Consider the following 23654-nt stretch of genomic DNA (forward strand, 5'->3'; position numbering starts at 1 on the left):
GACTCGTGTAGAGACCCATAGACTCGTGTAGAGAGACCCATAGACTCGTGTAGAGACCCATAGCCTCGTGTGTAGAGACCCATAGACTCGTGTAGAGACCCATAGACTCATGTAGAGACCCATAGACTCGTGTGTAGAGACCCATAGACTCGCGTAGAGAGACTCATAGACTCGTGTGTAGAGACCCATAGACTCGTGTGTAGAGACCCATAGACTCATGTGTAGAGACCCATAGACTCATGTAGAGACCCATAGCCTCGTGTGTAGAGACCCATAGACTCGTGTGTAGAGACCCATAGACTCGTGTAGAGACCCATAGACTCGTGTGTAGAGACCCATAGACTCATGTAGAGACCCATAGACTCGTGTGTAGAGACCCATAGACTCATGTGTAGAGACCCATAGACTCATGTAGAGACCCATAGACTCGTGTGTAGAGACCCATAGACTCGTGTGTAGAGACCCATAGACTCGTGTAGAGACCTATAGACTCGTGTGTAGAGACCCATAGACTCGTGTGTAGAGACCCATAGACTCGTGTGTAGACCCATAGACTCGTGTGGAGACCCATAGACTCGCGTAGAGAGACCCATAGACTCGTGTGTAGACCCATAGACTCGTGTGGAGACCCATAGACTCGTGTAGAGACCCATAGACTCGTGTAGAGAGCCATAGACTCGTGTGTAGACCCATAGACTCGTGTGTAGAGACCCATAGACTCGTGTGTAGAGACCTATAGACTCATGTAGAGACCCATAGACCCGTGTGTAGAGACCTATAGACTAATGTAGAGACCCATAGACTCGTGTGTAGAGACCCATAGACTCGCGTAGAGACCCATAGACTCGTGTGAAGACCCATAGCCTCGTGTAGAGACCCACAGACTCATGTAGAGACCCATAGCCTCGTGTGTAGAGACCCATAGACTCGTGTAGAGACCCATAGACTCGTGTAAAGAGACCCATAGACTCGTGTGTAGAGACCCATAGACTCGTGTAGAGACCCATAGACTCGTGTAGAGAGACCCATAGACTCGTGTGTAGAGACCCATAGACTCGTGTGTAGAGACCCATAGACTCGTGTGTAGAGACCCATAGACTCATGTGTAGAGACCCATAGATTCATGTAGAGACCCATAGACTCGTGTGGAGAGACCCATAGACTCGTGTGTAGAGACCCATAGACTCATGTAGAGACCTATAGACTCGTGTAGAGACCCATAAACTAGTGTGTAGAGACCCATAGACTCGTGTGTAGACCCATAGACTCGTGTGTAGAGACCCATAGACTCGTGTGTAGAGAACCATAGACTCATGTAGAGACCCATAGACCCGTGTGTAGAGACCTATAGACTAATGTAGAGACCCATAGACTCGTGTGTAGAGAACCATAGACTCATGTAGAGACCCATAGACTCGTGTGTAGAGAACCATAGACTCATGTAGAGACCCATAGACTCGTGTGTAGAGACCCATAGACTCGTGTAGAGACCCATAGACTTATGTAGAGACCCATAGACTCACGTGTAGAGACCCATAGACTCGTGTAGAGACCCATAGACTCGCGTAGAGACCCATAGACTCGTGTGTAGAGACCCATAGACTCGTGTGTAGAGACCCATAGACTCATGTAGAGACCCATAGACTCGTGTGTAGAGACCCATAGACTCGTGTAGAGACCCATAGACTCACATAGAGACCCATAGACTCGTGTATAGAGACCCCATAGACTCGTGTGGAGACCCATAGACTCATGTAGAGACCCATAGATTCGTGTAGAGACCCATAGACTCGTATGGAGACCCATAGACTCGTGTATGGAGACCCACAGACTCGCATAGAGACCCATAGACTCGTGTATAGAGACCCCATAGACTCGTGTAGAGACCCATAGACTCGTATGGAGACCCATAGACTTGTGTGGCGACACCTATAGACTCACATAGAGACCCACAGACTCGCACAGAGACTCATAGACTCGCATAGAGACCCATAGACTCGCATAGAGACCCATAGACTCGCATAGAGACTCATAGACTCGCACAGAGACCCATAGACTCGCATAGAGACCCACAGACTCGTGTGGAGACCCATAGACTCGTGTGGCAACACCCATAGACTCACATAGAGACCCACAGACTCGCACTGAGACTCATAAACTCGCATAGAGACCCATAGACTCGCATAGAGACTCATAGACTCGCACAGAAACTCATAGACTCACATAGAGACCCACAGACTCGCACAGACTCATAGACTCGCATAGAGACTCATAGACTCGCATAGAGACCCATAGACTCGCACAGAGACTCATAGACTTGCGTAGCGACACACAGACTCACATAGAGATCCATAGACTCGCGTGGAAACCCATAGACTCACGTGGAAAGTCGCGGGCTCGTATAGAGACTCATAGACTCATGTGGAGAGACTCAAAAGACTCAAGTGTAAAGACCCATAGTCTTGCGTAGAGTCTCATAGACTCGTACAGAGACCCATAGACTTGTGTGGAGATTCATAGGCTCGCATGGAGACTCATAGACTCGTATAGAGACCCATAGACTTGTGTGGAGATTCATAGGCTCGCATGGAGACTCATAGACTCGTATAGAGACCCATAGACTTGTGTGGAAAGTCGTAGACTCACACAGAGACTCATAGACTCGAGACCCATAGAATTTCCCTCCCCCTCCCCACCTCTCTGCCCCTCCCCTCTCTCTCCCGCTCTCTCACCCCCTCTCTATCTCAGTGATCTATCCACTGCTTGATGACGATGACCGTGGTGGTGATCTCTCTCTCTACCTACACGCGTGTCGCCGATTCCACATTTTAAATCGAGATAGGGAACTGATTTCTTTGAAACCGCTGCTTTTTGTTGTTGTTGTTGTTGTGTTCAGTTTGTTGTCCTTCCCCGCGCACCTCCGATTGGCTACGGTTGGCGATGTACGGTGCGAAAGAACACAGCACCACACATCTCTCTCTCTCTCTCTCGCTCTCTTTCTCTCTCTCTCTCTTCTCTCTCTCTCTCTCTCTCTCTTCTCTCTCTCTCTCTCTCTTTCTCTCTCTCCCTCTCTCTCTTTCTCTCTCTCTCTCTTTCTCTCTCTCTCTTTCTCTCTCTCTCTCTCGCTCTCTCTCTCTCTCTTTCTCTCTCTCTCTCTCGCTCTCTCTCTCTCTTTCTCTCTCTCTCTCTTTCTCTCTCTCTCTCTCGCTTTCTCTCTCTCTCTCGCTTTCTCTCTTTCTCTCTCTCTCTTTCTCTCTCTCTCTCGCTCTCTTTCTCTCTCTCTCTCTTTCTCTCTCGCTCTCTTTCTCTCTCTCTCTCTTTCTCTCTCGCTCTCTTTCTCTCTCGCTCTCGCTCTTTAATTCCCCTTCACTCTTATATACATGTCCCCCCCCCCCGTCTCCCCCCGCCCCTCTCTTTCCCCGGCTCTCTCTCGCCTTCCTCCCCCGCTCTCTCACTCTCTCTATGCCCTGTCTCCCCCCCCTCTCTCTCCCCCTCTCTCCCACCTCTCCCCCCCTTCTCCCCCATCATCTGCCCCCCCCCCCCACAACCCCCCCACCACCCCCCCCCCACCGCTCTCACGCCGTCACCATCGGGTCCGGTGATGAACCGTGGCCCACCCGGGGTTGCCTCTGAGAGTCGCCGTTAGCGCCACCGCCACCACCGCCACCACCACCACCACCGCCACCACAATCCCCATCAGCTCGCCCGGCTGCGTCATCTCGCTAATTGGCTGGAGGGCCACACGGCTACGAGGCGCTGCTGCTGCTGCTACTACTGCTGCTTTGTTAACGAACGCGGATCAATTAACACCCCCCCCCCCCCCCCCCCACTCGCTCCACAGGGCCTCGTCTCACTCACCCAATCATTCACCCACCCACTCGCTCATCTACCCACTCACTTGTCCCACCCATCCACCCACCCACTCATTCAACCACCCACTCACTCGCTCATTCACCCACCCACTCGCTCATCCACTCACCCACTCGCTTATCCACCCACTCACTTGCCCACTCACTCACACACACACACCCACTCATTCACCGACCCACTCGCTCGCTCGCACACCCACTCAACCACCACCCACTCACTCACCCACTCGTTCATCCATCCGCCCTCTCATCCACCCACTCGCTCATCCACCCAGTCACTTGCCCACTCACTCACTCACCCATCCACCCACTCATTCACCCACCCACCCACTTGCTCATCCACCCACTCACTTGTCAACTCACTCAGCCACAAACCCACTCATCCACCCACCCACTCGCTCGCTCGCCCACTTACTTACTCATCCACCCACTCGCTCACCTACCCACACACTCACTCATTCACCCACTCACTCATTCACCCACCCACTCGCTCACCCACCCACTCACTCGCCCACTCACCCACCTGCTTATCCACACACTTACTTGCCCATTCGCTCACCCACTCATTCACCCACCCACTCGCTCATCCGCTCACTCACTTGCGCACCCCCCACCCACTCATTCACCCATTCATTCACCCACTCACTTACTCACCCGCTCATCCATCCACTCACTTGCCCACCCACTCACCCACTCAATCACCCACCCACTCGCTCATCCACCTACTCACTTGCCCACTCGCTCACCCACTCACTCACCCACTCATTCACCCACCCACCCACTCACCCACCCACCACTCACTCACCCACCCACTCGCCCACTCATTCACCCACCCACTCGCTCATCCACCCACTCACTTGCCCACCCACTCACCCACTCATTCACCCACCCACTCACTCATCCATCTGCCCACTCATCCACCTACACACTCGCTCATCCACCCACTCACTTGCCCACCCACCCACTCATTCACCCACCCACTCGCTCACCCACCCACTCACTGCCCACTCACCCACCCACCCACTCACCCACCCACCCACTCATTCACCCACTCACTCACTCATCCACCCACTCACTTGCCCACTCACGCACCCACCCACTCATTCACCCAGCCACTCGCTCATCCATCCGCCCACTCATCCACCCACCCACTCGCTTATCCACCAACGCATTTGTCCACTCACTCACCCATCCACTCATTCACCCACTCACTCGCTCATCAAACCACTCACTTGCCCACTCACCCACCCACTCATTCACCCACCCACTCGCTCATCCCTCCGCCCACTGATCCACCCACCCACTCACTCATCCACCAACTCACTTGTCCACTCACTCACCCACCCACCCACTCAACCACCCACCCACTCCATCATTCACCCAGGCGACTGGGTCAGGTAGTGACTGGGTGAGTGAGTGGGTGACAGGGTGAGTGAGTGGGTGACGGGGTGAGTGAGCGGGTGACTGTTCCAGCGAGCGGGTGACTGTTCCAGCGAGCGGGTGACTCTCCCAGCGAGCGGGTGACCGCGCCAGCGAGCGGGTGACTGTTCCAGCGAGCGGGTGACCGCGCCAGCGAGCGGGTGACGGGACGAGCGAGCGCACCTTGGCATCCCGTGCCAGCTTGATCATCTGCCTGTGGTGGCTGTGCGCCGTCGCCTCCATGGTGACGCAGTCGAGGGAGGCGAAGTGGCCCAGCTTCCAGCTGCTCCAGCAGAGCTCCCACTCGCGTGCCAACTCCCACACCGACTCCAGCAGCTCCAGGTCCTGGGCAAAGCGGATCGATCGATTGATCGATCAAAAAAAACTGTCGCCCGATCGATGATATAGAAATATTTTTCAACCAGGTAATGCCCCAAACATTGAGCTGCTAGGTGAGCTCTTTTTTTTTCATGAGGGAGCCTGGTCAACGCAAACGAGAGCTCACACGCAGTGGCGACATCATCATCATCATCATCGCCGCCGCCATGTGGGAATTCATAACAGACTCATAGAGAGCCGGAGACCCATACTCATAGAGACCCACAGGTATTCAGAGACTCATATAAAACCACAGAGACCCACAGAGACCCATACTCATAGAGACCCACAGGTATTCAGAGACTCATATAAAACCACAGAGACCCACAGAGACCCACAGAGACCCATACTCATAGAGACCCACAGGTATTCAGAGACTCATATAAAACCACAGAGACCCACAGAGACCCATACTCATAGAGACCCACAGGTATTCAGAGACTCATATAAAACCACAGAGACCCACAGAGACCCACAGAGACCCATACTCATAGAGACCCACAGGTATCCAGAGACTCATATAAAACCACAGAGACCCATAGAGACTCACAGAGACCCATACTCATAGAGACCCACAGGTATTCAGAGACTCATATAAAACCACAGAGACCCACAGAGACCCATACTCATAGAGACCCACAGGTATCCAGAGACTCATATAAAACCACAGAGACCCATAGAGACCCACAGAGACCCATACTCATAGAGACCCACAGGTATCTAGAGACTCATATAAAACCACAGAGACCCACAGAGACCCACAGAGACCCATACTCATAGAGACCCACAGGTATCTAGAGACTCATATAAAACCACAGAGACCCACAGAGACCCACAGAGACCCATACTCATAGAGACCCACAGGTATCCAGAAACTCATATAGAACTACAGAGACCCACAGAGACCCACAGAGACCCATACTCATAGAGACCCACAGGTATACAGAGACTCATATAAAACCACAGAGACCCACAGAGACCCATACTCATAGAGACCCACAGAGATCCAGACACTCATATAGAACTACAGAGACCCACAGGAAACTACAGAGACCCATACTCATCCAGGCCCACAGAGACCCACAGAGACTCATACTCATAGAGACCCACAGAGACCCACAGAGACCAAAAAAGAACCATATAAACCGTCAGAAATCTACAGAGACCCTTAGAGACCCACACTCATCCACACCCGCAGAGACCCATCCGAGACCCATACTTATCCACACCCACAGAGACCCACAGAGACCAATCGTGGCCCATACTCACAGAGACCCAGAGATCCAGAGACCCGCGAAGAACGATAGGGACCCACCGAGACCCACAGAGAACCCATAGGGACCCACACTAAAACTGAGCTATTTAATTTGACCAGGTATAGCCCCACTCTGCGGCTACGTCGCTATGCTGTGAGAAGCGTGCCTGGTAAACACAAACGATAGCTCACACGAAGTGAAGGCGTCATCATCATTGTCACGTGGACGTTCGTAGCAGTAACCAAAGACTCTGAACAACGCGCGGCGTAGATTTTAAACGTGGAGGGGGAAAAACCGGAGGACCCGGAGAAAAATCTACGGGGAGAGAGAAACACGCGCAGACTCCAAATATATAGCAGCAGCAGCAGCAGGCATCGTCAGGGTTGGGATGGAACCCACGACCTCCTGTGTACCAGGCGAGGTGGTTAACATTTCCTAGCCACCGTGATGATGATGAGAGAGAGACACGGCTAGGTAGTCAACATCTCCTAGCCACCGTGATGATGGTGATGAGAGCGAGGCGCAAACTCCAATTATACAGCAGCAGGTATCGTCAGGGTTGGGATGGAACCCACGACCTCCTATGTACCAGGCGAGGTAGTCAACATCTCCTAGCCACCGTGATGATGATGATGAGAGACGCAGACTCCAAATATACAGCAGGCATCGTTAGGGTCGGGATCGAACCCACGACCTCCTGCGTACCAGGCGAGGTAGTCAACAGCTCCTAGCCACGGTGATGATGATGATGATGAGAGAGAGAGAGACACGCAAACTCCAATTATACAGCAGCAGGCATCGTCAGGGTCGGGATCTAACCCACTACCTCCTGTACACCAGGCGAGGGAGTTAACATCTCCGACTACAGTACTTCAATTAACAGATTCTGTTTTATTATTGCGCATTATGCGGACGTGGTTCAGGAGCTATGTAGTTTAGGAAATATATCGTTTAGGATATATGTGGATTAGGAGATATATGGTTCACGAGCTCTGTGGTTTAGTAGCTCTGTGGTTCAGTAGCTGTGGGGTTCAGTAGCTGTGTGGTTCAGTAGCTGAGTGGTTCAGGAGCTCTGTGGTTCAGTAGCTGTGTGGTTCAGTAGCTGTGTGGTTCAGGAGCTCTGTGGTTCAGTAGCTGTGTGGTTCAGTAGCTGTATGCTTCAGTAGCTGTGTGGTTCAGTAGCTGTGTGGTTCAGTAGCTGTGTGGTTCAGTAGCTGTGTGGTTCAGTAGCTCTGTAGTTCAGTAGCTGTGTGGTTCAGTAGCTGTGTGGTTTAGTAGCTGTGTGGTTCAGGAGCTGTGTGGTTCAGTAGCACTGTGGTTCAGTAGCTCTGTGGTTCAGGAGCTCTGTGGTTCAGGAGCTGTGTGGTTCAGTAGCTCTGTGGTTCAGGAGCTCTGTGGTTCAGGAGCTGTGTGGTTCAGTAGCTCTGTGGTTTAGTAGCTGTGTGGTTCAGGAGCTGTGTGGTTCAGTAGCTCTGTGGTTCAGTAGCTCTGTGGTTCAGTAGCTGTGTGGTTCAGTAGCTGTGTGGTTCAGTAGCTGTGTGGTTCAGGAGCTCTGTGGTTCAGTAGCTGTGTGGTTCAGTAGCTGTGTGGTTCAGGAGCTCTGTGGTTCAGCAGCTGTGTGGTTCAGTAGCTGTGTGGTTCAGTAGCTGTGTGGTTCAGTAGCTGTGTGGTTCAGGGGCTGTGTGGTTCAGGAGCTGTGTAGTTCAGTAGCTGTGTGGTTCAGGAGCTGTGTGGTTCAGGAGCTCTGTGGTTCAGGAGCTCTATGGTTCAGGAGCTCTGTGGTTCAGGAGCTCTATGGTTCAGGAGCTCTGTGGTTTAGGAGCTCTATGGTTCAGGGGCTCTATGGTTCAGGGGCTCTATGGTTCAGGAGCTCTATGGTTCAGGAGCTCTGTGGTTCAGGGGCTCTATGGTTCAGGAGCTCTGTGGTTCAGGGGCTCTATGGTTCAGGAGCTCTATGGTTCAGGAGCTCTGTGGTTCAGGATATCTATGGATGAGGAGCTCTGGCACTTATCCAAATAGTCTGTCAAGGCTATAACCGGGGGGGGGGGGTTCTTTGTCTTGGTTTTTGTTGAAGTGAGAAGGTGGGGGGGAGGGAGGGGTGGGAGGGTGGGTTAGTGGTGGTGGGGGGGTAGATGCCTGTGTATAAAGCGAGCGAGAGAGAGGGGAGATGGAGAGGAGAGAGAGGAGAGAGAGTAGAGAGAGGAGAGAGAGGAGAGAGAGAAGAGAGAGTAGAGAGAGGAGAGAGAGAGAAGAGAGAGTAGAGAGAGTAGAGAGAGGAGAGAGAGAGGAGAGTGGATGGCTGTGAATGAACGTTGACAGATGCGAGACCACCCCCTATGACAGGCGCGAGCCCCATTGTGGCTCTGCAGTTGCGCCCAGGGGTTCTGTGAGACGTGGGGAGGAGGTTGGGGTTGGTGGTGGTGGTGGAGGGGGTAATGGTGGTGGGTAGTGGGGGTGGTGGTGGTAGTGGGGGTGGTGGTAGTGGGGGTACTGGGGGTGGTGGTCGGGGTTGGTGGTGGTGGTGGCGGTAGTGGGGGTGGTTGGTGGTGGTGGGGGTTGGTGGTGGTAGTGGGGGTGGTGGTGAGGGTTGGTGGTGGTGGTAGTGGGGGTGGTTGGTGGTGGTGGGGGTTGGTGGTGGTTTTGTAGTGGAGGTGGTGGTGGTGGTTGGTGGTGGTGGTGGTGGTAGTGGGGGGTTGGTGGTGGTGGGGGGTTGGTGGTGGTGGTGGTAGTGGGGGTGGTTGGTGGTTGGTGGTGGTTTTGTAGTGGAGGTGGTGGTGGTGGTGGGGGTTGATGGTGGTGGTGGGGGTTGGTGGTGGTGGTGGGGGTTGGTGGTGGTGGGGGGTTGGTGGTGGTGGTGGTAGTGGGGGTGGTTGGTGGTGGTTTTGTAGTGGAGGTGGTGGTGGTGGGGGTTGGTGGTGGTGGGGGGTTGCTGGTGGTGGTGGGGGTTGGTGGTGGTGGGGGGTTGCTGGTGGTGGTGGGGGTAGTCCCTTAGGTAGGGGACCCCCTAACCGATAGATGTGAGGTACCCGGAGGGGCTGCACGATCGTGTGCGTGCGTGTGGCACAGCACTTGGCCCCTAACAGCCTGTTGAGGCTATACGGGGGATCTTTGCCTTTCTCTCTTTGGCTTTGTGTCTGTGTGTGTCTGTGTGTGTCTGTGTGTGTATTCTGTGTGTGGGTCTGTGTGTCCGTCTTTGTATGTATGCTGTGTCCGTCTGTGTGTGTCTGTCCGTAGGGAGTGGTGGTGCAGCGGTTAGCGCTGCGCTGCGCTATGAGCCCGGCTACCCGAGTTCGATTCCTGCTCACAGCCAACACCGGTGACTATTACCCGAACCGGTCCTGGGCCTCCCCAAGGTCGACTCAGCCTCAAATGAGTTACCTGGTGTAGCGGTGTGTAAACATTGCCACTGGGGATACAAAGGCGGCCGGGCGTGGTGCTGGCCACCCACCCCATCGTGTGCCGTGCCGGCCTTCATAGGTGCTACTCGCTAACAGCACTTGCCCCAACAGTCTTCTACAGGCTACACGGGGGACCTTTGTCTCTTGCGTGTTACTTGTCTTAGATACGCACAGAATACCCACCGACGACGAGAGATACATCAGAGTCACAAGCCACACGGAGTGCGACTGTGGCCATGAAAACACCAACTATGGACCATACGGAGACACACAGAGATACAGAGATCCTGAACTACAGAGCTACTGAACCACAGAGCCACTGAACCACAGAGATCCTGAACCACACAGCTACTGAACCACGCAGCTCCTGAACCACACAGCTCCTGAACCACACAGCTCCTGAACCACAGAGCTACTGAACCACACAGCTACTGAACCACACAGATCCTGAACCACACAGCTCCTGAACCACACAGCGCCTGAACCACACAGCTCCTGAACCCCACAGCTCCTGAACCACAGAGCTACTGAACCACAGAGCCACTGAACCACAGAGATCCTGAACCACACAGCTACTGAACCACGCAGCTCCTGAACCACACAGCTCCTGAACCACACAGCTCCTGAACCACAGAGCTACTGAACCACAGAGCTACTGAACCACACAGCTACTGAACCACACAGCTCCTGAACCACACAGCTCCTGAACCACACAGCTCCTGAACCACACAGCTCCTGAACCACAGAGCTACTGAACCACAGAGCTACTGAACCACACAGCTACTGAACCACACAGCTCCTGAACCACACAGCTCCTGAACCACACAGCTCCTGAACCACACAGCTCCTGAACCACACAGCTACTGAACCACAGAGTTCCTGAACCACAGAGATACTGAACCACACAGCTCCTGAACCACACAGCTACTGAACAACAGATATACTGAACCACACAGCTCCTGAACCACACAGCTACTGAACCACACAGCTACTGAACCACACAGCTACTGAACCACAGAGCTACTGAACCACACAGCTCCTGAACCACACAGCTACTGAACCACACAGCTACTGAACCACACAGCTACTGAACCACACAGCTACTGAACCACACAGCTACTGAACCACACAGCTACTGAACCACAGAGCTCCTGAACCACACAGCTACTGAACCAAACAGCTACTGAACCACACAGCTACTGAACCACACAGTACTGAACCACAGAGCTGCTGAACCACAGAGCTACTGAACCACACAGCTACTGAACCACACAGCTACTGAACCATTCCATAGAACTCCTCCACCACCACTCACCCACCCACCCCACACCCCACCCACCCACCCACCCCACACCCCACTCACCCACCCACCCCACACCCCACCCACCCACCCACCCCACACCACACTCACCCACCCCACACGCCACTCACCCACCCACCCCACCCACCCCACACCCCACTCACCCACCCACCCCACACGCCACTCACCCACCCACCCCACACGCCACTCACCCACCCACCCCACACCCCACTCACCCACCCACCCACCCCACTCACCCACCCACACCACACCCCACTCACCCACCCCACACGCCACTCACCCACCCACCCACCCCACACGCCACTCACCCACCCACCCCAAACGCCACTCACCCACCCACCCCACACCCCACTCACCCACCCACCCCCACCCCCGGGACACCATTCTTTGGGTGGTTGCTGAATGCCACTATTATTTTCTGAGGCCCGCCTTGTAACTGCGTTTGGTTTGATCGTACACTTGACCCTCTGACCCCATATCCCTGCCTGTGTGTGTGTGGGTGTGTGTTGGTGTGTGTGTGTGTGTTGATGTGTGTGTGTTGATGTGTGTGAGTGTGTGTGTTGGTGTGTGTGTGAGTGTGTGTGTTGGTCTGTGTGTAGTGTGTGTGTGTGTTGGTGTGTGTGTGTTGATGTGTGTGTGTTGATGTGTGTGTTGATGTGTGTGGGAGTGTGTGTGCTGATGTGTGTGTGTATGTGTGTGTGTGTGAGTGTGTGTTGATGTGTGTATGAGTGTATGTTGGTGTGCGTGTGAGTGTGTGTGTTGATGTGTGTGTAGTGTGTGTGTTGATGTGAGTGTGTGTTGATGTGTGTGTGAGTGTGTGTTGATGTGTGTGTAGTGTGTGTGTGTTGGTGTGTGTGTGAGTGTGTGTGTTGATGTGTGTTTGGGTGTGTGTGTTCGTGTGTTCGTGTTGATGTGTGAGTGTGTGTTGATGTGTGTGTGTAGTATTTGCGTGTTGGTGTGTGAGTGTGTGTGTAGTGTGTGTGAGTGTGTGTGTGTTGATGTGTGAGTGTGTGTTGATGTGTGTGTGTAGTAGTTGCGTGTTGGTGTGTGTGAGTGTGTGTATAGTGTGTGTGAGTGTGTGTGGGTGTGTGTTGGTGTGTGTGTTGGTGTGTGTGTGTAGTGTGTCTGTTGGTGGGTTGATGTGTATGCGTGAGTGTGTGTTGATGTGTGTGAGTGTATATTGTGTGTGAGTGTGTGTGAGTGTGTGTGTCGTGTGTGTGTGATGGTGTAAGTGTGTGTGTATAGTGTGTGGGTGTGTGTGAGTGTGTGTGTTGTGTGTGTGTGGGGAGCGGTGGTGCAGCAGTTAGCGCTACGCTGCGCTACGAACCTGGCCACCCGGGATCGATTCCCGCTCACGGCCAACACCGGTGACGATTATCTGAACCGGTCCCAGGCCTCCCCTAGGTCGACTCAGCCTCAAATGAGTACCTGGTGCGATGTGTAAACATCACCACTAGGGAGACAAAGGCGGCCAGGCGTGGTGCTGGCCATCCACCCCCTCGTGTTCCACAGTTCCGGCCTTCATAGCTGCTGCTGCTACTCGCTACTACTAACAGCACTTGCCCCAACAGCCTGCTACAGGCTACACGGGGGACCTTTATCTTTGTGTGGTCATAGCTGCTGCTGCTACTCGCCACTACTAACAGCACTTGCCCTGAGAATCTGTTAGAGGCTACACGGGGGATCTTTGTCTTTGTGTGTTCATAGCTGCTGCTACTATTCGCCACTACTAACAGCACTTGCCCCGACAGCCTGTTAGAGGCTACACGGAGGATCTTTGTCTTTATGTGTTCATAGCTGCTGCTGCTACTCGCTACTACTGACAGCACTTGCCCCAACAGGCTCTTAGAGGCTACACGGGGGATCTTTGTCTTTGTGTGTTCATAGCCTGTGCTGCTGCTACTCGCTACTACTAACAGCACTTGCCCCAACAGCCTGCTATAGGCTACACGGGGGACCTTTATCTTAGTGTGCTCATAGCTGCTGCTGCTACTCGCCACTACTAAAAGCACTTGCCCTGAGAGTCTGTTAGAGGCTACACGGGGGATTTCTGTCTTTGTGTGTTCATAGCTGCTGCTGCTACTCGCTACTACTAACAACACTTGCCCCGACAGCCTGCTACAGGCTACACGGGGGACCTTTATCTTTGTGTGGTCATAGCTGCTGCTGCTGCTGCTACTCGCCACTACTAAAAGCACTTGCCCTGAGAGTCTGTTAGTGGCTACACGGGGGATTTCTGTCTTTGTGTGTTCATAGCTGCTGCTGCTGCTGCTACTCGCTACTACTAACAGCACTTGCCCCGACAGCCTCTTAGAGGCTACACGGGGGATCTTTGCCTTTGGTCCTTTGGTGTGCCCCAGCGTTCCGCGGCTTACCGAGCGCACGAGAGAAAGCGGAGTGAGAATAAAGGAATTTAAAACTAAAAAGAGATGGGATTATTGAGTTATTTACGCACTCATTCATCCCTTTTCAATTGCGTGTCAACGTCGTCTCGAACTCCCTGCAATGATGATCATTTGGGTCTTTCGGGAAAGCCACATTGATAGAAGAAGAAGAATAGCTCTCCGGCTATAATTTTTTTCACCTGATGACGATTTGCCTGTGTTGCGATCGAAACGTAGAGAGATATGTTTTTATTTTTGTCTTCACACTCTTTGATAGAAGAAGAAGAATAATAATACAAAAAGAGATTTGAAGCTTTCGTGACTGCAAGGATTCACACTCTTTGCTTTTTTTCCGGTAAAGTCACGCGGGCAAAAATGAAGTGAAATAAAACAAATAAATTAAATCACGACGTTTCGGAGGCAACGCGAGCTTCCGTCGTCAGGTGGAACAGTCGCAGCAGAATATCTGTGTCAAGTGGACAGCTCTGTGACAGCCGGGATTATATATATACAGGTTAAGGGGGGGGGGGGGGCAGGAGCCAGAGAGGAACGTGGGTGGGTGGGTGGGGGGCTGAGTTAAGCCGCCTTTTGTTATGCTGCAGGGGGTGGTGAGTACAGCCCCATTTTTCTTTTTGCTAGAAAGCAGTGCAAATGGCCGTACAATTATAGGGCAGTTAAAGTTTGGCTAAATCCAGGACCTACTCAATGATGGAAGCTACTCAAAAATTAAATTGTGATCCTACTAACGGCCTAACGATGAAAACCAACAAGGTCACCACTAGTTCGACTTCCCCTGATCGAGCCATCCAAACTTCCCACCCTTAAAAACCCTCGGCTGCAAGACCTGCCAGATCCTATGGCCTTCCCAAGATCCATAAAGAAGGTGCCCCACTACCACCCATCGTGTCCACGATCAACTCTCCTACCTACAAACTAGCCCGTTTTTTTTATCGGAACACTCTGCTTCCCTTCACTGGCAAGACCACCTCAGCGGTACTTAACTCAACCCAATTGGTTTCTATGGTCAAGGAAATTGTATACTGTCTCCTGACGATATCTTCGTCAGCTTTGATGTGGTCTCTCTGTTCACCAAGGTCCCAGTGCCTGACACCGTGACAATAATTGAAGACTTGGTCCAACATGGACTGAACCCTGATGCCCCTGCGCTGGTTAGGCACTGCCTCACCAACACCTACTTTACCCGGAATGGCACCTTCTACAAACAAAATGAGGGTACCCCTATGGGCTCCCCCTTGTCACCAGTGATAGCCAATGTTATCATGGAGAAATTTGAATCAGACGCCATCCAGACATCCACCCGTCGCCCTTCCCTATGGAAGAGATATGTGGATGACACTTTCGTCATTTGGCCACATGGCCTCCCAGCATTGAACCATTTCCTAGACCACATTAATTCCAGACACCCATCCATCAAATTCACCATGGCAGTGGAGAAAGATGGCAAGCTGCCATTCTTGGATGTTCTGTTTGAGAGGAGGCCTGATGGCTCTTTGGGACATTCTGTTTACAGGAAGTCCACCCACACAAACTCCTACTTGAAGCCTGATTCCCACCACCACCCGACTCAAAAGAACTCTCTCATCAAAACATTATACCATAGGGCTCACTGCATTTCTGACCAACACCACCTGGCCAGTGAATTAAAACATGTACATCTGGCCCTCAAGATGAACGGATACTCTAACCGTACCATCCGCCAAGCTGTTTCTCCCACCATACAGAAACAACCACCTGATACTCCGATCAAAATCATCACGTTACCATACATAGCAGGCGTTACAAAAAAGATTTCCAAAATTCTAAACAAACACAAGATCCAGGTCCGGTTCAATACAGTACACAAAATCCGTGATCTGATCCCATCTGTAAAGGATGTCATTCCTGACTTACAGCACCCCAGTGTTTACAAATTGAGTTGTACCTGCGGTGACCGCTGTATCGGAGAGACGAAGCGACATGTCTCTGACCGAATCCGCGAGCACAAATCAGATTTGAAACACGGCAGAACGAATTCTTCGGCTGTGGCTGATCACTGTTTCAACACAGCGGGTTCTCACGACATTGTTTTCTCCGATACCAAAGTTCTCTGTAAACCTCCCGGTTATTACCAGAGTTTTATCCATGAAGCCATCCAGATATACAAACACACAGACACAACTTCGGCCGAGAGGACGTTTTCAAATTGAGCAACCATTGGAAAGATGTTACAAATCAAGTCAAACGTTAGCTGCCTGATAATTGTACAGCCATTTCCATCTCTCAGTGGCTTGTGCGCCAAGCTTTAGCTGCCTCATAATTGTACGGCCATTTCCACTGCTTTCTAGCAAAAAAATGGGGCTGTCCTCGCCACCCCCTGCAGTATAAGAAAAGGCGTTTTAACTCAGCCCCCCCCCCCCCCCACCCACGTTCCTCTCTGGCTCCTCCCCCCCCCCCCCCCCCTTAACCTGTATATATAACCCCGTGTGTCTCAGAGCTGTCCACTTGACACGGATATTCTGCTGCGACTGTTCCACCTGAAGACGGAAGCTCGCATTGCCTCCGAAACGTCGTGATTTAATTCAGTTGTTTTATTTCATTTTTTTTTACCTACGTGACTTTACCGAAAAAAAACAAAGAGTATGAATCCTTGCAGTCACGAAAGCTTCAAATCTATTTTTGTATTATTATTCTTCTTCTATCAAAGAGTGTGAAGACAAAAAATAATTACTAAAAAAATATATATCTCTCTACGTTTCGATCGCAACACAGGCAAATCGTCATCAGGTGAAAAAAATATATTATAGCGGGAGAGCTGCTCAGGCAGGAGAAAATAGTCATAATTTTTAATAATAATAATCATATTATTTCCTGCCTCAGCAGTTCTCCCGCTATATTTTTTTCACCTGATGACGAGTGCTTGTGTTGCGATCGAAAGGTCGTGATCTCGAAAAAATATATATCTACGTGGCTTTACCGAAAGACCCAAATAATATGAATTCCTGCAGTTAAGATCCTTACAATGATGATGATTATTACTGCTGCTGCTGCTGCACACACAGTGAGCAGGAGTCAGAGGGAAATCTGTCGTCTGGGATGGAGCGGGCAGCTCCGAGCTCACGGCTACACGGGAGAGAGCTTACTCGTTCGCCTAGTCACCCGCTTACTCGTTCGCCTAGTCACCCGCTCACTCGCTTGCTCAGTCGTTCGGTCGCTAACTCACTCGCCCGCTCGCTCACTCGCCCGCTCGCCCACTCGCTCACTCGCTTGCTCACTCATCCACCCAGTCACCCGCTCACTCCTCCCTCACACACACAGTCACCCAGTCACTCGCCCACTCACTCACCCAATCACCCACTCACTCGCTCACCCGCTCACTCACCCACTCACTCACCCAGTCACCCACTCAATCGCTCACTCACCCACTCAATCACCCCGTCACCCACTCACTCACTCACTCACCCAGTCACCCACTCACTCGCCCACTCACTCGCCCACTCACTCACCCCATCACCCACTCACTCGCTCACTCACTCACCCAGTCACCCACTCACTCGCCCACTGACTCACCCCGTCACCCACTCACTCGCCCACTCACTCACCCAGTCACCCGCTCACTCACCCACTCACTCACCCAATCACCCACTCACTCGCCCACTCACTCACCCAATCACCCACTCACTCGCCCACTCACTCACTCACACACTCACTCACCCCGTCACCCACTCACTCGCCCACTCACTCAGTCACCCACTCATTCGCCCACTCACTCACCCAGTCACCCCGTCACCCACTCACTCGTCCACTCACTCACCCAGTCACCCGCTCACTCACCCACTCACTCACTCAGTCATCCACTCATTCGCCCACTCACTCACCCAGTCACCTACTCACTCGCCCTGGCTGGCTACCTGACTGACTGGCTTGGCTGGATCGCTTGGCTACCTGACTGACTGGCTTGGCTGGCTTGGCTGGTGGGAGGGAGGGATGGGTGGATTTGTGGGATGGGTGGATTTGTGGGATGGGTGGATTTGTGGGATGGGTGGATTTGTGGGATGGGTGGATTTGTGGGATGGGTGGATTTGTGGGATGGGTGGATTTGTGGGATGGGTGGATTTGTGGGATGGGTGGATTTGTGGGATGGGTGTATTTGTGGGATGGGTGGATTTGTGGGATGGGTGGATTTGTGGGATGGGTGGATTTGTGGGATGGGTGGATTTGTGGGATGGGTGGGTAGGCGCTGGTTGGGGGGGGGTTGCAGTAGTGAAGGTTATGAGTCGAGGAGGGTGGGGGCTAGTTGGGCCTACAAAGTGAAGCAGCTGGTGACAGCGATCCCTGGACCAGAGTAAGGCGCTGCTGATGATAATAATATCACGGAGTAGCAAGCAGGCAAATGCCTCTTGTGTTGTGAGTAGCTGTGCGTGCGAATGTGTGTGCTGTGTGTGGGTGGCAGAGACCCATAGGCTCACACAGAGAACCACAGACTCACACAGAGAACCATAGACTCACACAGAGACCCACAGACTCACAAAGAGGCCCACAGACTTACACAGAGACCCACAGACTCACACAGATACCCACATACTCACATAGAGGCCCACGGACTCACACAGGGACCCATATACTCACATAGAGACCCACAGACTCACACAGAGACCCACAGACTCACACACAGAGACCCACAGACTCACACAGAGACCCACATACTCACATAGAGACCCACAGACTCACACAGAGACCCACAGACTCACACAGTGACTCACAGACTCACACAATGACCCACAGACCCACACAGAGACCCACAGACTCACACACTGACCCACAGACTCACACAGTGACCCACAGACTCACACAGAGACCCACAGACTCACACAGAGACCCACAGACTCACACAGAGACCCACAGACTCACACACAGAGACCCACATACTCACATAGAGACCCACATACTCACACAGAGACCCACAGACTCACACACAGAGACCCACAGACTCATACAGTGACCCACAGACCCACACAGAGACCCACAGACTCACACAGAGACCCATAGACTCACACAGAGACCCACAGACTCACACAGAGTCCCCACAGACTCACACAGAGACCCACAGACTTGAACAATGGAACAATGACTCACAGACTGAGGCAGAGACCATAGGATCACACAAAGACCCAAAGACTCACACAGAGTGAGTGTGTGAGTGAGTGATAGCGAGTGTGAATGTGAGTGAGTGATAGCGAGTGTGTGTGTGTGAGTGCCTGCTGCTACTTGCTACCAACAGCACTTGCCCCTGTCTGTAAGAGGCTACACACGGTGGGACCTTTGCCTGTGCCTCTAAGGGCCTCGTGCACCCGACTGTTGCATTGTGGGGCGCGCAATTAACAGGCAGTGAACGCGGTTGCGCTGGATGAGCGGGAAAAAAGCAACTTCATTTGCACGCGGCCGTGAAACCCACCCACCCCCACCATCACCCCCACCATCGCCCTGCCACCCCCATCACCACCCACTACCTCCACCACCACCATCACCACCAACCAACCACCCACCCACACTCACCATCACCCCCACCATCACCACCACCCCGCCACCCACCACCATCACCCCCACCACCACCATCACCATCAACCACCCACCACCCCCACCACTACCATCACCACCATCACCCCCACCATCACCACCAACCACCCACCCACCCCCACCATCACTCACAACCCCCACCACCACCCCCACCACTACCATTACCACCATCACCCCCACCGTCACCACCACCACCATCACCCCCACCATCACCACCAACCACACCCCACCATCCACCCACCCACTCCCCACCACCACCACCACCACCCCACCACCACCACCACCACCCACCATCACCACCACCGCCACAACCCTCACCACCACCGCCACAACCCTCACCACCACCACCACCCACCACCCCCCACCACCACCCCCCCCCCACCACAACCCCCCACCACAACCCCCCCCCCCCCACCACAACCCCCCCCCGCGAGGTCCGCCTTGCCAAGGCGATGAATCACGCCGGAGGCTTGCCGCGTCGTTACCGTGCGGAAGTTCACACGATTTTAATTGGTGGTGGGGGGTGGTTGTGGGGTGTGGTGGTGGGGTGGTGGTGGCTGTGGTGGTGGTGGGGGTGGTGGGTGATGGTGGTGGTGGGGTGGTGGTGGTGGTTGTGGTTGTGTGGGTGGTGGGTGATGGTGCGGGTGGGTGTTTGGTTGGTGGTGATGGTGGGGGTGATGGTGGTGTGGTGGTGTGAATGGTGGTTGTGGTGGTGGTGGTGGTGGTGGTGGTGGGGTGGTGGTGGTGGTGTGGTGGTGGGGTGGTGGTGGTTGTGGTGGTGGTGCTGGATGGTGGTGGGTGGGTGATGGTGGTGGTGGTGGTGGGGTGGTGGTGGTGGGTGATGGTGGGGGTGGGTGTTGGTTGTTGTGATTGGTGGTTGTGGTGGGGTGGTGGTTGTGGGGTGGGATGGTGGTGGGTGGTGTGAATGGTGGGTTGTGGTGGTGGTGACGTGGTGGTTGTGGTGACGTGGGGGTGTGGTGGTGGTGATGGTGGCAGGGGTTGTATTAGTAAACTAAACAACACACAGCGAGCGACGTATCTCGCTGAGCTTCCCCCCCACGCCCCTCCTCGAGTAAAATGAAATTAAAAATAAAATAAACTCGTGCAAGAGGTTAGTTTAGCATTCCCTTGTGGTGCGCCTAGCTGATTTTGCACCTCGCCGTGCGATTAGCGAAAATTCGATTGGTTAGCCCCAGGGGTGGGGAACCTTTTTTCTGCCAAGGCCATTTGGATATTTACAACATCGTTCGCGGGCCGTACAAAATTATCAACTTAAAAATTAGCCCGTTATATTTGGCCAAACATTTAATGAACTCGCCCCTAATGCGATGGGTTGGAACTGCTTCTCTTTGGCGAGGCGTGGTGATGATGTTAGCCGGTATTGACGACGACGTTGTTGTTGTTGTTGCTACTCGCGACTGCTTTTCCAGGTTTTGCTCCTAGATTTATTGAATTTCGAGTCCCGCCTGCGGTTACCTTGGCAGGGCCAGAGACCCAAATGATTCCACAGGCCTCGTACGGCCCGCGGGCCGGACGTTCCCCACCCCTGATTCTAATTGGTCTCTGTGTGAGTCTATGGGACTCTGTGTGAGTCTACGGGTCTCTGTGTGTGAGTCTACGGGTCTCTGTGTGTGAGTCTACGGGTCTCTGGTGTGAGTCTACGGGTCTCTGTGTGAGTCTACGGATCTCTGTGTGAGGTCTACGGGTCTCTGTGTGAGTCTCTGTGGGTCTCTGTGTGAGTCTACGGGTCTCTGTGTGAGTCTACGGGTCTCTGTGTGAGTCTACGGGTCTCTGTGTGAGTCTACGGGACTCTGAGTGAGTCTACAGGTCTCTGTGTGAGTTCTACGGGTATCTGTGTGACTCTACAGGTCTCTGTGTGAGTCTACAGGTCTCTATATGAGTCTATGGGTCTCTGTGTGAGTCTACGGGTCTCTGTTTGAATCTATGGGTCTCTATGTGAGTCTATGGATCTCTGTGTGAGTCTACGGGTCTCTGTGTGAGTCTACGGGTCTCTGTGTGAGTCTATGAGTTCTAGATTTGAAGCTTTTCGTGACTGCAAGGATCCATACTCTTTGGTTCTATTCGGTAAAGTGACGTAAAAGTATAAAACAACAAAAATAAATTCACGACGTTTCGGCCACAACACAAGTGGCCTTCATCAGGTGAAGGGACCAGACTGTCCCGAGACATACCAACACACACACAAACACACACACAAACACACACCAACGCACACACACCAACACACACACACCAACACACACACACCAACACACACACCAACAACACACACACACCAACTGACACACCAACACACACACACCAACACACCCACACGAACACACACACACCAACGCACACACACCAACACACACACCAACACACACACCAACACACACCAACACACACACACCAACACACACACACCAACACACACACACCAACGCACACACACACCAACACACACACCAACACACACACACCAACACACACACACCAACGCACACACACACCAACACACACACCAACACACACACACACCAACACACACACACCAACACACACACACCAACACACACACACCCCCCCCACCTACCAAGCCCCCCCCCCCCCACCAATCCACCCTCCCACCAAGCCACGCCCCCCACCAAGCCACGCCCCCCACCAACTGCCTTGACCTCCACCCACCCGCTCCACCCATCCCGACTGCACCAGCAGCACTGAGGTGGACGTCAAGTCGAGAGAGGGGGGGGGTGACGAGGGGGGGGGGTGACGAGGGGGGGGGTGAGGAGGGAGGGGTGAGGAGGAGGAGGGGGGGTGAGGAGGAGGAGGGGGGGGTGAGGAGGGAGAGGGGGGGGGTGAGGAGGGAAGATGAGGAGGGGGGGCGGTGCAGGAGGGGGAGGGGAGGGGTGAGGAGGGGGGGAGCGTGGGGAGGAGGGGTAGGGGACGAGTGAGGTGAGGAGGGAGGGGTGAGGAGGGGGAGGGGCGGGAGAGGTGGATGAGGAGGGAGGAGGAGGTGGCCGGAGGAGGGAGGGAGGGAGGAGGGAGGAGGGATGGAGGAGGGAGGGAGGAGGGATGGAAGAGGGAGGGAGGAGGAGGAGGAGGAGGGAGGGTGCAGGAGGAGGGAGGAGGAGGAGGGGGAGGAGGGGGCACGTCGCTCGCCCGCCTCTCTCAAGGAGAATTCGCCACGGGTTCAGTTTCCTTGTCCGCTCCTTGAGCTCGTTTCTTGCGTTTTTTTCCTGTCCGGCTGATGTGACAGACACCCCCCACCCACCCCCCCACCCACCCCCACCCCCCCACCCACTCATCCCCCCCCCCCCACCATGCCCACCTCTCCTGAGGTGAGGCCGTCTTCACACGGAAAATGAATTAACCTCAACATCTTCACCTCTCTCTCTCTCTCCATCTCTCTCTCCCCCCTCTCTCCTCTCTCTCTGTCTCCACCTCTCTCGATTCCTCGCAGAGCCCTCGGATCCTATTGCTGATCCACATCCCCGCAGTCATTACCACCATCACCATCACCACTAATACCACCACCACCACCATCACCACTAATACTACCACCATCACTAATACCACCACCACCATCACTAATACTACCATCATCATCACTAATACCACCATCACCACTAATACCACCATCACCATGACCACTAATACTACCACCATCACTAATACCACCACCACCATCACTAATACTACCATCACCATCATCATCACTAATACCACCATCACCATAATACCACCACCACCATCACCACTAATACCACCACCACCACCATCACCACTAATACTACCACCAGCACCACTAATAATACCACCACCACCATCACCACTAATACTACCACCATCACCACTAATACTACCACCACCATCACCATCATCACTAATACCACCACCACCACCACTAATACTATCACCATCATCACTAATACCACCATCACCATCATCACTAATACCATCATCATCACCACTAATACCACCATCATCATCATCACTAATACCACCATCACCATCATCACTAATATCACCATCACCATCATCATTAATACCAC

General features: G+C 53.3%; 1 protein-coding gene across 1 annotated transcript in view; it reads right to left on the reverse strand.

Moving 5' to 3' along the window:
• Positions 1-23654, reverse strand: part of LOC142906575 (dynein axonemal heavy chain 2-like) — a 304317-nt gene that overhangs the window by 26743 nt on the left and 253920 nt on the right. Inside the window, exon 9 of the mRNA XM_076054707.1 lies at positions 5472-5633. Coding sequence (XP_075910822.1) covers positions 5472-5633 — 162 coding nt within the window. The remainder of the gene's footprint in view (positions 1-5471; positions 5634-23654) is intronic.

This window comes from Petromyzon marinus, chromosome 67, assembly GCF_048934315.1.
Source record: "Petromyzon marinus isolate PM22_M1 ecotype Great Lakes invasive population chromosome 67, UKy_Petmar_22M1.pri1.0, whole genome shotgun sequence".
NCBI lineage: Eukaryota > Metazoa > Chordata > Hyperoartia > Petromyzontiformes > Petromyzontidae > Petromyzon > Petromyzon marinus.